The sequence below is a fragment of the Scatophagus argus genome, chromosome 8 (genome assembly GCF_020382885.2).
Source record: "Scatophagus argus isolate fScaArg1 chromosome 8, fScaArg1.pri, whole genome shotgun sequence".
NCBI lineage: Eukaryota > Metazoa > Chordata > Actinopteri > Scatophagidae > Scatophagus > Scatophagus argus.
In genome coordinates, this window is record NC_058500.1 from 14,665,422 (window position 1) to 14,679,741 (window position 14,320).

General features: G+C 40.1%; 1 protein-coding gene across 1 annotated transcript; it reads right to left on the reverse strand.

The window, feature by feature from the left end:
• Window positions 1-714: 714 nt before the first annotated feature.
• Window positions 715-12,998, reverse strand: LOC124063800 (PPARGC1 and ESRR induced regulator, muscle 1). The gene is made up of 6 exons (XM_046397822.1): window positions 12,726-12,998; window positions 9,360-9,484; window positions 8,144-8,724; window positions 3,939-7,761; window positions 1,843-1,959; window positions 715-1,544 (listed from the first exon to the last, which is right to left on the reverse strand). Exons 4-6 carry the CDS (start codon window positions 7,735-7,737, stop codon window positions 1,429-1,431), a joined length of 4,032 nt encoding a protein of 1,343 aa, XP_046253778.1. The 5' UTR covers window positions 7,738-7,761; window positions 8,144-8,724; window positions 9,360-9,484; window positions 12,726-12,998; the 3' UTR covers window positions 715-1,428.
• Window positions 12,999-14,320: the final 1,322 nt, after the last annotated feature.

A 14,320-nucleotide genomic window follows, 5' to 3' on the forward strand; every position in this document is an offset into this window, starting at 1 on the left:
TTTATTGTTTTTCAGCCTCAGCAAGCACATAATTGAGCTTTTATCAGTTCCTAAGAGGCCTTCAGAGGTTGTGGAGTGTGACTACTGGCCTTAAATTGATCAAGTGGCCAAAAACACGTCGCCAAATAAATGCTAATATTGCTCTTTAGCTGCTGAACATGTAAATAAGCAACTGTTTGTGAACAACAAGTAATAACAATATAAAGTTATTACAGGTTTAAATCTGTGGTAGAAAATCTACTATACAACCAAAAAGCATACTGACTGTTGTAAAGCTAACTACTCGGAGATGGACAAGACAGATAAGATAAGTAGTAAAATCTAATAAGATTTCCTTTGTGACATGGAAAACTAATGACACAAAGAGCTAAAAACCAGCTGTGTGCTCAACTGCAGGTCACTTTAATTTTTATAGCTCAACTTTGCCACCTGCTGGAAAAAAATGTCTAAGAGGCGAAGATTTCCTGTAAATACTTAGCAGTAATACTGAATAAGCAATTTATTAGCACTTACTAAGAAAGTATTAATTAAGTAATTAACACATTTGTCCTACTGGTGATAAGGTCATCATCATCAAAAAAAGTATTGTACATAACTTGAGCTCACCCAGCTGTGATACTCAGGCTCTTACATGAGCTTACATCGCCCTCTAGTGTTTGAGAAGCTTCACCTTCAGGTGTGAGTGGAATTAAAAAAAGACACATACGACACGTCTCCGAGATGCTGTTTACTGTGGTTTAAAATGAAACGACAACGGCAGCTCACAGAGCAACACATATGACAAAACACTGTACAGTCATCTATAAATGATCCATCACGAACATAAGATGCCCTTCATACATAGAAAACTGATACTGGCACAGAACACAGTCCCTCAAATGAATAGTAATTTGCAATGGCGTTAAGTTGAATGAAACATTAGACCAGACTTAACATCATCTTATTTTATCAAATACGTTCAGTTGTTTGAAATATTTAACACAAAAACGGCTGCTAAATGAATGCAATGTAACAGGAACAAACTGTAACTCTTCAAGTCCCTCATGTTGATCCATATATCATATTTTCATCTAACATCTCAACTCTGTACAGCTCTGAATAAACCTGCTTCTAATCTTTCCGTACTTATTGAAACCCTATTTACATATTTCTTATGAATATACAGGAAATGTCTCATCTTGCCTGCGATCATATTTTATGCAAACGCTTTCAGATATCAAAGAGTTAAAATGACAGCCAAATGAATTTATCAAGGAGCAAATCAGAGACGAAAAGAAACCCTTACCTGCTGTGCACATACGTAGGGCAAACAAGTACCAACACATCAAGCGTCTGAAAAATTCCTCGAAAGTCTGAAGTCATGCATCAGATGTTGTCAGATGTTCATGGAAAGATGTTTCATTTGAACCGTATTCAGAGGAAGTGACGTCAAGACTCAGACGGGGCGGTGAGCTGTAGTTTCCTCTCATTGGATGCTTCCTCCATCTTGACGTATTTACGCAGGTATCGGATGGCTGACAGAGCACTGACATTCGCCAGCAGAACTGTGTGAAAACACATGTGAAAGTGTGTCACTGTGTTACTCACAAGACATTGCAACCCAACATTGAATTTATCTGCTCATCTTGATTTAGCCTTTACTGTTACCATTACGATTAACAGTCCTTACAGTCTTTCAAAAAGGTGAAATTAAACTGATTTCAATATGAAATTTAGTCAAATGTAAAATGAAAAGAAACACAGTAACCGAACGCAATTTCAATCTTTAAAAGCTCCTTAAAAAGCAGCTGAAGGTTTTCTGTTATGAAAAAGTACATTAATGCTACACATTATCACACCTACCAGCCTTCCAGGCATCTCCAACTTGTGGATTTGCAGTCTTCAGCACCCATGAAGCAAATGCAATACAGACCAAACACATGTCTGACTGTTTGAGAGGGAGGAGGGAGGCATCCAACCCTTCAAAGAGAGTGGCACAGTTTAATAGAAGACACCTTCACTCATTTGGCGGTCTCACACACACACTTGAGGCAGTGAGAGGTCAAGGGTATTAAAACTGGCACTAACACACCAACAGCTGAGCATAAGCTCTCGGTAATATGACTGGACATCCTGTTTTGTCCCACTGTAACCTGGTCAAAGCCCAGCCCGTGCAGTGATTACCATTATTCAAACAAACAAGACTGCTCCATGCTACTGATATTTGAAATTATGACTCTAGTGTCCTTAAAGATAATCCTTGCAGGCAACTGTTTAACCTGAGATGCTGTATCAGTAGTTTGTAAGTTATTATCTTAATTACAGCTCATTGAAAATTAAGAAGAGGATTTTACATACACATAAAGACTCCTCGGGTTGAGGTATCTTAATTTCCCTTCACAGCCAGGCATAAATTAGAGTAGCAGCTTAGAGAGGACACTCATTGAATCAAGTGAAGTTATCACGTACAACTGTTCCTTCTGGCTTTCACTACTACGTGCATGCAGTCCAGTCAGTGTCCTCTTACAGCTGACGAAAGACAGTCTGTTCCGGTCACGACTGTAACAGCTGACCGAGTGGGTGATATATCCTACGTTACAACTGTCCACATGTGAGGGAAACGTAGAGACTGAATGATTTTAAATTCAACAGTGGAGAATATCGACTTGATTTACTTAACTCCAACAGTTGTCTGTGTTAGCTTTGTGACAGGCTGCCTACATGGTAACATTCAACATCACCTGCACACTAATGGAATAAATACATTCTTGATTTACTGTCATTATTTCAAATCATTTACCTTCACTTTAAACTGCTTAAAATCTAATTGCAACCAGTAAATCTTAATCTAACCAGAATGCAAAACCATTCAAGTGCTCACTGAGACTGAACACCTAATCAGCTGATGAATTTAGACTTCAATCTGAAGTATAACTAGGACTGGATAGCAGCTAACTTTTCACCTTTTAATAGCAATAAAGCTGAGGTTTGGGTCCAGAACATTATAAACTACAGATATTGTGCTCCTTTTGTTTACTTACTCCAAATGTTAAGTCTGTGGCAGAGAATCTTGGGGTAACTTTTGATAGCCACTTATCCTTATAGCAGCATACTAGAAATATGACAAAATTTTATTTTTAGTAATTAAGAAACATCTGCAAAATAAGACGTATGTTCAGTTTTAATAACACAGAGAATGATAATTTTTAAGATTGGCAGACTCCACTGCAGCTTTTTAATGCTCACTTTCACAATATGTTTTACTTAACAGTGTTTTGCCTTCGTTGTTTGTTTTTTTTTTATTTTACATTACTATTTTATAGTGTTTCATTTCAACTGTCATTAAATATTTAAATTGTGCTTGTTTTCCAAGCAGCTGCTTGTTATATTTGTCATATGCAGTCACTTCTTCGACTTGAATTTCACCAACTTTATATTAGTTTATTCATCTTATCTACATTTTACCTTTATCACTTTCTTTATTCACACCTGCACATCTGTTTGTAATGTTTACTGATGGGCTCAGTGCTGTTTGATATGTGTGCTTTCATGTTCCACAATGTGTGTGTCACACAGGGGATCTCACACGGGTTTCCCCCCTTAGAGAAAGCACATTGTCCCTGAGCTTGATATTTATTAGTCTTTTCCTCTTATTATCATTATTAAAAACATTATCCACAATGCAACAGACAGTTGCGTTCAGGTGTGTTATGTTATTAGCAGCTAATGTAGCCACGAGCTACAAACTTCCAGTCGAGAACCTTGTTCATTTTGGCAGTAGTAGCTACTCTCCAAGACTGGTAAACAGCTTTTGACATGTGAAGTTGTTGCTCCATTTTAAGCGATTTTAGTGTGAAACCAGATCACATCATGTCCCTGTTTTAATGGGTACCAACCAGAAACAACTTCTGGCTAATTCTCATCTATAACGATGCACGATGGTGTCAAACTGGACTTACTTGGATTTGAAACAGTCGTCTGTAATTCCTCGTATTTGAAGGGCTGCTGAACTAGTTGTCTTGAGATCCTGTCCTCCAAGTGGTAGAGAAGTGAATCAGAAAACACCACATCTTGATTTCCCAGCGCATTTACAGAATGAAACCTGCTTCCAAGGGTACTGCCACTTGACCTCACGGGCACAAGAGAATTTGAGAGACTCTGCTTATGGACTGAAGATCCAGTAAAAGTGATATTCCTCAAGGAGAGTGTGTTTTTCCAAAAGAAATCCTGTCTTAGGTCTCTGTCTGTGAAGAAATTTTCATATATGTCTGTACAAATCTTCGATGAGCTTGACGTACGGCTGAACTTGTTAACCACCCTCACGGGACCGCAGTAATCTTCTTCATCAGATTCCACAGAAGACTCATCAGAAGACGACGATGCAAAGAAATACTCGTAAGACTCTGGGAACTGCAGATTTCTGTTAGCTGAGCGAGAGCAGGAAAAGACAGGAACCAGCTCGTCTTTGGTCTGATCCTCTGCTGTGATGAGAGGGTAGAAGAAGCTTTCTGTATCAAACTCTGAGAAGAAATGATCATAAGTTTCAGGGACAGAATTTCCATCAGTGTAGCAGGTGGTTATGTTATCTGTGGCTGAATGGCTGGGATTTGACTGCTTTCCGCCAAAGAGGTACTGAAATATATCTGTGAGGGAGAATCCATAGCTGTCTGTTGCAGATGAAGCCGAGCAGTCCACATCTTTGTCTTGCTTAAGCATGTGTCCATCAGTGAAATACTCTACTTTTTCTAATTCTCCTTTGTCCAAGTTTTGTAAAGTTTGGCCTTTCCATGTGTAGCTGAAAGACTCCAGGGCATGTAGATTGTGCACACTTACATTTTTACAAATCTTTCTGATGCACGTCTGAGTATTTTCAGGGAGGACAGCTTGAGAAATGTCGGATGTCAACATCATGTTCCCAGTGTAAATATCAGGACCCAGATTCACCGGGACGGGTTTACTGTCCCACATAACGCCTGTGGAAGACACTGGAGCTGAACTCGATTCTACAGAGTTTGGACCACTTGACATGTCCTCATTGATTTGTTCAGGCTTGGATTCATCCAGTTGAGTAAAAAAGCCTGAATCAGTCAGAGCAAACACATCAGTCTCCTCACTTTCTTGTAAGGGTGCGAGGGAGCCGGCTGGAGCAGCTTTGCTGATCATTCTTAAACCCAGAATATCATTTATTGTCAGTTTCTCCATCTCACTCCAGAAAGAAGACATAGCAAATACTGACTGTTTTGAATCTGGTAGCATTCCAGGTCCACATTCTGCTTTAGATGCTGCGATGGCATCTACTTCTTCAAGCACTAAATCATATTTTGAATCTGCTGCATCATTAGATACAGACGGGCTTTTAGATCCAGATGTGAAATCACCTTTCTGATGTTTTGTTAGAGTTAGTGATGTGTTTTCTCCTTGACCTCTAGAGTCGTTTTGACTAACAGATATACAAGAACTTCCTGACATGTCTGTCATATCTTTACTTGAGAGTGACATCACTGATTCTGTGTCCACAGAACAGAAGGATGACACAGGTGTAATGTCTGAAGGACTTGTGAGTAAGTCTTCAGACATGGGCGAGTTGGTTTCTCTCTGACTTTTGCCTCTTAGATTCAGTTCACCAGACAGAAAGATATTCCCACTATGACAAGCTGTTATTTGTGTTGCTGGAAATTTTGCTTTCTCAGCTGTTGTGGATTTATCTGTTTCCTGTACTGGAATGTTTATATCTAACCTGGAGAAACTTTCAGACGGGCAGCATTTATCAGATAATGAATTGCTGGTATCTAATGATGGTTTAGCACAGTCCACTCGTGTGGACATGTTGTCTAAGAATGGACAGATTCCAGTGTTAAATGGCTTGGGTTTTGCGTTGAGAGCATCAGAACTGCTCATACCATCTGCAGACAGGGGATAGTGTGTCTTTTCCAGCATAGAGCTATATTGGTCTGTGTAGCGACAGTCAATTTCCAGCTGTTGTTGGGGCTCAGCCTCTCTTTGACACAGTGTGTGGTTGTCTCTGTCAGAATCCACAGCCCCTTCAGCCAGGTCTGGCTTTGCATAGGAGTGTTTGTCATTTTGGCCGACTTCCACAGTGGGATCGTTTGACTCTGCGCTCAGTGAAATGCTGTCAGTTAGGGATTTGACCTCTGCTGTGCACAACTGTTCATTTTCACAACACACGACAGAATTATTCATCTGATCAGACTGCCAAAAACACCCAATATGAGCAGCCTCTCTTCCACAGTTTGCTGTTTCTGTGGTCAGGTCTGATATATCAGTTACACTGTCTGAAACTGAAACTGGCAACCCAGCTGATTTTTCTTCCTGTAATTTACTGCATGGTTGTAAATTTGGGGAATTATTACTGTTGTTTGACGCACACATTACATTGTCGTCAGTTTGACTCGGTGGGGTTATGGACCTCTTGTTAGTTGCATTATTTTCAGCTGAACCTGTTGCTTCACACCTTCCCAGTCTGACTATGCTCTCACATGGAGGACTGAAGTGAGAAAGGCCACTTACTTTAATCTCCTTCACAGATATCTTCCCTGGGACACTGCTGTTGGCTGAGTATGTGTTTAAAAGGGACGTAACATTTTTTTGAGGTTCATTTAAATAAAATGAATTAATATCCTCAAATATACACAGATCTGCTCCTCCTCTCCACGCACACTGCTCTTCCTCTGAGTCACTCGGCTTGACTAAAACCTGCCTCTCGCATCCATGCACGCTTTCAGCCGGCTCTGTGCTGAGTCGTCTCTTCCTCCTCCTCTTCCTTCTGACGGAGGCGGATGGAGACGATTCTTGGCTCATTCTTTTCTTCGGACTTGTTGTGTCTGACTGTAAAACATTCGGGTCTTCCTTCCACTTAACATTTGTCACCATTTCTAGATCACTCCAGGAATCAGTGCTACACTTTTTCTTGAGAGTCACATGGTCTGTGAACAAATCCTCCTGCTTAACATCATCCAGAGGCGTACACATGACCACCTTCATCACTTTGCCAGTGTGAGGTGTTGTTGCAACCCCACCTGATGAGTCATGAGTCTGACTCCACTGTGGCGGCTCACTTACTCTGGTTTTTGTGCAGGCCTCCTCTGTGATTAATAACTTTGTTTCAGAGTGAGCTGATTGGTTAGTCTGGAGCACTGAGTTACTGGCTGCCGGTTCAGGGGAACTGCTGAAACCAGGCTCGTCTTTTGTCGTTATGCTGCTGATGGTGTCGACAGACTCACTGGTCCTTTTGCCAACTGCTGTTTCACCCCTGGCAGGCATTAATTTGGGGATGTTTTTTGGCAAAGTGTTGCTACTGGCCTGTTGCCAGTCACATTGCATTGCCTCTCTGTTTTTTCCAGCTCTCACTTGGCTTGGCTTACTGATCCTCTCAGCCTCTGTAGCATTTTTCAACCTTTCAAAGAATATATTGATAGACTGTAGGTGTATATCCTCCTCACTGCCCGAAAGGACGCTCTCCATTCCACCAACACCGTGTTTGCTGAGGTAATGCTCTGCAGGAGAGCCCTCACAGTCGGGGGGGCCGTCAATGGGACGGTCAATCTCTGAAAAGCCGGCTGTTAGGCTGACTTTTTGAACCCTCTTGGCAAAGATGGACCCTGTTTCATCAATGTCACTCATCCCCGAGTCATCCACACCTGCTAATGAAGGAGGAAGCAGGTTACACTCCTCGCACTCCACAAAGAAACATTCCCAGTCACGATCAGAGATCTCCACGCTGTATTCAAACTCTTCCATTGGACTTAAAGGGCACACGACGGCCTGCAAAATCAATGAAAAGCACTATATTTGAAAAGTAATCACTGGCAAAAGTATTTGTATTTCTTTTAGGTAATTTTAGCATCAGAAAATTTTCAGAATCAAAACTGGAAGTATGAATACCAAACACAAAGCTACCACAAGGAAATTAAAACAACAGATACATAAAGCAACTTATGTGATAAAACAAAACACAAGCATGCTTATTAAACATATAGAAATAATATTAATCAAATGCAACAATATTTCTAGCAATGTCATATAATATAATAATAAACGATCCAGTAACCTAAAACTATAAAATAAACTAAAATTACAGTATTAATGTAGTTTGTATTTCTGGCTTGTCTGTATACGTCCTTGTACAACCACACAGGTTCCCTACCTGTCCTGCCTCAGCTGTGATCCTGGTCTGCAGGGGGGTGAAGGATTAGGAAGTCTGGAGTCTCGGCAGCACCATGCTGCATGTCCTTTGGTGGGCGTTCTTTTGCAGGAGTATGCAGTGCAGCAAGCCCCATGATTTGATAAATATAGATTGGCGCTTCTGATCACGTAATACACGCAGTGTTCTTAACCCTCTCCGACAGAGGCATAATGTTTCACAACTTTAAATAGACTCTCCACTGGCAAGCCGCTAAAGTGGTCACATGGTATTTATAAATGTACTGTTTTGTTATCGATGTGGTGCCTTTTCAGTGCCTTTTCAAACTAATTCTGTATTACGATACTGAATCGAATAACCCAGATGTACCTTCAGCCGCTGCAGCTGGTTCCAACAACAGTCAGGCTCTCAGCAGTTACGGGGGTCAATCGGGGTGCGTGTTGGTCAGCTGATACCTCCCTGGTGTGATGTCATGGGGTGACAGTGGATCTGAAACTTTCCCATGCAGTCTTTCCAGACGCTGCAGGAGAGCCAGAATTATCAGGAGATGAGACTGGAGGTGCATAATGTGAGACTCCGCTGACCTAAATGACAGAAAAAAAAGTTTACTGCATTTGAGAAAAGCTAAAATTGGTTCTACTTTTTAAAAAGGGTTACTTTCATAAAAGATTTCTAAGTTGAAACTAATGACTGTATTATACAGTTTAAGTCTTTCTCCTTCTTATTAGTCCTTCAGTTGGATATTTCACTGTACAAAATGAAGCGCAGTTTGTCTTCACATTAATCTGCTGAAGAGGGAACTTTCCTTTGAGCTCAACTCAAATTTACCATAAAAATGTAAGCGTTTAAGACATGTGTGCACCAGCTGATTCTGTGACATCACAGCTAGTTTTGTGGCCAGTCATGGTCTAACATGCGACTTAGAGACGTGTGATGTGGAAACCTGAAGCCAACAGTTCACATGCACTGAGGCCTTGGCCTTCTCAGTGAAGGAGGAGACGGCTTTAACTGTCTGACAGTTAACTTTTTTAAATAAAAAAATTCTCACTTATTCTCACTAGATTGTGGATATTTCAGTGACGGAGGAGTGTTTTAATGTTTCTCGTGATTGATAAGTTGGTGGCATAAGATTGTGGAAGGAGATAAGCTATACAGCTGTTGCTCAATGGGTGTGTAATTCAATTCTGAGTGATTATGCAGAAAGTTTGCACTTAATAACCTTTGTGGTTTTGCCACTTTGGGTAACTGAAAATAGCAAATCAGCAAAGTCCTTCTCCTTTCGTGTTGGCCCTGATACCATGCAGTTGACTTCCAGACGGTAACTGGTCGACTTGAGAAGTCCTCCTGATGAATTAAATAAAAAGACTTTGATAAAAAGAGGATAAACACTACTTAAGTGGTTTTCTCACAATCTGACAACTCAAACATTTTCCTTGTAAATGCATTATTACTGATCTGTAAAATGTTAATGAATTATTTATTGCCACACAAGTTACTTGCTACTTGCTTCTAAGTCAGCTAGCTTCCTTTACTAAATGCCATATTAGAAAGTTGCAACCTAGTGTATAGCAAAATATTTCAGACTCAAAAGTCCTGTCAGCTGCAATTTGTAAGGTGCGGTTGAAAGGACTGAAACTGGGCTTTAGTCTGAGCTTTGATTCATTTGTTGCATGCACATGCTTTTCCAAAATGTCAGGTATAAACTTTTACTATTACTAAAAGGGGTTTGGCTTCCTGTCTTGCTACATTATATGTGATCTTATCCTCCTTTGCTTTTGAAAGTTTAAATCTTCAGTGGATCTATCTTCCTGTGGATATGAACAGAAAGACAGATGCACAAAGTAAACTTTGTTCTTTCAATTCAACTTTAAATATAACAAATGAACATTCTGGTCAGCAGTGGGAGCCCCATAAACTCCCGGATAGCTGAAATTATGTCACAGATGGCAGGCTAAAACCAGGGCTTATCTGAAGAGAGCTTGAGCCTTTGTTTATAGCTATCAGTAAGACTTAGTAAGGACAATGTGATTACAGGACCATCCTCGCTGTCAAAATGTCACTGACACTAAAAGATGCCAGGATAACCTATCAGTCCTGATCTCATTATCAACTGTTAAACTGTGCTTAACAGATGCCTATTGTGCCTTAATTACAGTTGAATGTATTGATTAATGATAATGGGTTCCCATTGCTAATTCAGAACAAAATATCCTCACGGTATACATTTAAATGGCCACTGACACTGCAGCTTGGTGAATTAACTATCTGAAAAGTGATGAATTTTGAGGATCTAGTCTTAGTCTTGGTTTTGCAACAGGTTAATATGTACATCACAGAACTTAAACTTAAATATCTTGCATTTATAAGGACTCACATCACTCGGATTTATCACTCTACATTCAGAATTTGCAACTCACACTTTCACAGGCTGTAACTACAGCCTATTTATTTGCCTAATTTTCATCACTATAGATATTTATGAGAAAACAGACCCTCTAATTAGGCAAACCACAGCCTGGGCTGTGTGCCCAAGAGGGCCCTCTCAATTCATCAGCTGTGATAAAGAGAGACAAGCCAGGGCCTGTGTGGCTACTGCACCTGGGGCAGCGGGCCGTTTTGACACGGGTGGGATTCTGTTTCCATCAACAGGATTAGGCTCTTATGAGTCAGTCCTTGGAGTTAAGATTGGAATCTGTTCGGGCTGTTTCACAGTGGCTAATGCTACCAAATTTCACCCTAATTGTTTACCATGTCAGCCCCGGCAATTCAGCATCAATCAAACAAAGGCCAGTAAACAGACGCATTCAGCAGCAGCTCAGTGACACGATGTTTAAACAGAGTGGAGTTTGTGTATGGTCCTGTTACCAAGCATCCTAGGCTGGTGGCATCTTATGTGTCAAACAGAGGTGCAAAGTCTCAATTATAGCAAAGGGTAGAAAAACAGAAAACACTACACAAAGATTCCTGTTTGGGATCTTTTGGGGTTGTTTAGAAAGCACACTGGCTGTTTAGCAATTGACAAATGCCACACAGGTTGATGTGGACTCCTTACAGGAGGGCTTAACTGCTGAGAGTAGAAATGAGTTCAAAACAATTCGAAGCAATGGGCGAAAAAAGTACTTCAACTAAACAATATGTACATATGAAAGGATGAACTAATGAAAACCCGGACTGGGTTGAAATATATTAGCAATTACTCTCCAGTTGGTAGTCATTGTTTCTTTTGAGAAGCTGGCTCAACGGGACGCGTACAGCTTCTGTTACTGCTTCTCCCGTTTCAGTCTATTTTTTCCCCTTGTATTTAAACATTTTAAAATGAAAAAAGGATGCGCATAAATTGACTTGTGTGCTGCACATAAGCCTGTTGAGCTTCTTTATCTGATGCCATGATGCCCCGATATTTTATGGTTTTTAATGAGGATGTGTTTTTTATCGGCATTTTCTGTTCAAATTTAACCCTTCACCTTTGATTTGTGATCAGTTGTTTCTTTACAAATAACAAGGTGGGGGATCTCTGAGCCCTACTTGGTGATCATAATGCAAATAACAAAACCATGAGTATATACAAAGTATTTTTAAAGGACTTTTATTATTTATTAAAGGAATTATTTTTAAAGTATTTTTAAAAAAATGTATGAGACTTGTTCTTCAGACTAAGAAAAATTTGAGTGTGGTGGAGTGATTAAGGCAAAAAATGTCCCCCCCCCCCTCCATTAGCCGGCTGATGTGCCCTTGAGCAAGGCACTTAACCCACTATTTGCTCCCCGGTCGCTTGATGCAGCCCACTGCTCCTGTGTGTGTTTCACTGCGTGTAATTTCCTGGGTGCTGCATGTGTGTGTTCAACTAAGGATGGGTCAGATGCAGAAGACAAATTCAGTGTGTGTATGTAAAAATATATATACTGCCAAAATTTCAAGAATTTCCCTCCAGGCATTAATAAAGGAATTCTGATTCTGATTCTGAATAAATCTGATTCTTCTTCTTCTTATTGTCCACTTTTCTTTCTAGAAGACTTTGCATTCACAGGCCCGAGTACCTCAGCGAGAGTGAAGCTGCTCTAATATATTAAATCTAATATTGTAATTGATCATTTCAGAACACCACGAACTAGTCCACTCTCACCATAAAACTGAAAACGGCCGTGGAACAGACGAGGTTTATTATGCTGACCTGAGAGAGAAGCCGGGGGCGCCTGCAGGCACTCAGGAGGATTATGCGTCCTGACAATGGTGAGATTTGATCAGGCGCGCTAACAAAACATCTTTGTCCTCACCTCAAATGTCACCGACAACACAGAAGTATCAGTGCCCGAGCCGTTTGGGGGTCATGTCAAAATCCACCCAGAATTTATACTGTACCTCCAGGCTACTGTACACACACTGCGACGTGCTCGAGAAGAAAAGAAGCCAAGTTGGTTCATTTCGCTGCCACAATATGGAAAATACAAGCGTTTGGTTGTAAAACTGTGAGGAAATGGACTTTTATTATGCAATGTTGGCCACGAAGTGCCTTCAAATCAGACAAATGTACTCTAAGGGCTGCTTAGAGGGCTGCTTCTGGAAATATGAGAATGATTGAACTTACCCAGTTTTCACTGTCCTGACCTCGATGACTTTTTATTTTTGACCGTATTTTTGTAAACCACAAGATGGCACCAACCACCGACCAACCATCCCTCATGAAGCTCCATTGGTGCCGTTAAGGATAAGTTAAATAGATAAACAGGGAAGTAAAAGGACCAACTAAAACACTAAATTTCGTTTCAAACGCAAAAGACCTGCATTTAACATGTTATTCTGTAAATGTACAGAAAAAAAAACCTTATGAGAGCTTGCTTAATTTTAGTTCCAACCAGTTTTGATCTCAACAGAAAGGTCTACTCAGCGAAAATAGGCACCTGTACAGGTGCACAGGACTTTGAAGGGACAAATAGTTAGCATCTGTAACAGATAGATTAAAGTAAAATTGAATGAAAAGCACATTATATCCCCTTAAGTATTGTGGAGTATAAGCAAGAGCAAACTCCAAAAAGTTGGAAAGTTATGTAAAACTAAAAAAAAAAAAAATCAGAATTTAACCGTTTGCTAATTTTTTGACATGTACTCCATTGAAAACAGTATGAATACAATATATTTAACTTTTACCTCTTCAACTTCATTGATTTCTTTTTTTAAAATATCTGCTTATTTGGAATTTGATTCTACCAATGTATTTCAGCAAAAGGCTGGGAAAGTACTGGTCAGGAAACACCTGTTTGGGACATTCCACAGGTACACAGATTCACTGGTCACAGGTGATGGCGTCAGCACTGGGTATGAAAGGAACATCACTGAAAGGCTCAGGCAAGATTTTAAAAAACACTATTGTATAAAAGATATCACTACATGGACTCAGTAAACGGAAACGGAGCACAAAATTGGAGCAACCAAGTAAAACAAGTACCTAAAAAATACACTTAAGTGCTGTATTTTCTGACATTTCACTACTGTAAATAGGGAAACCCAAGGCTACATTTCCTGCAACAAATACATCCAGGAATAACACATGCCCAGATTGTACTGCCCTTTGACAATGGCAGTTTTTCTCTGTGGCCTACTCTCTTCTACAGATTAAGCACAGAATGATTATATAATCAGTATAATGTTATACGCTTTTGTTGTTTTCCTCCATAAAGAATGTTTTGCAATGTGCCATCAACACCAAAATCAGACGACCCACAAGAATCTTTCTGGATTGCTTCATTGTCATTTCACAGCTTTTGTGTCTCTTCCAGTTTGGTCTCTTTGGAGCAGTAAGACAACATCTTGTTGACAACACACTTAACTTGTATGCTTTCATGGTGAACTTTCTGATGCAGGAGTAAAAGACCATATCTGTGCATTATATACGTATTTTGAAATATTAAGATATTCCTTTCAGCTCAGTATGCCATGTGTAGCTCTATAACCTTCCTAATCTGCTGATTGTTTACAACAAAAAAAACTGGGCAGACTTTCTGACAGCTCTAAAGTATATTAAACCATACAGCTGCACAAAGGATGTTTTCATTGAGCGCAGAACCACCTTCATTGGTCCGATATTTGAGTCATAGGTTCCATCTCTACTGCTTCCTCCCCCCTCACTAATATGCATACAACCACATCATTACACATTAGCGGATGTCAAAGTGTTTGTAGACA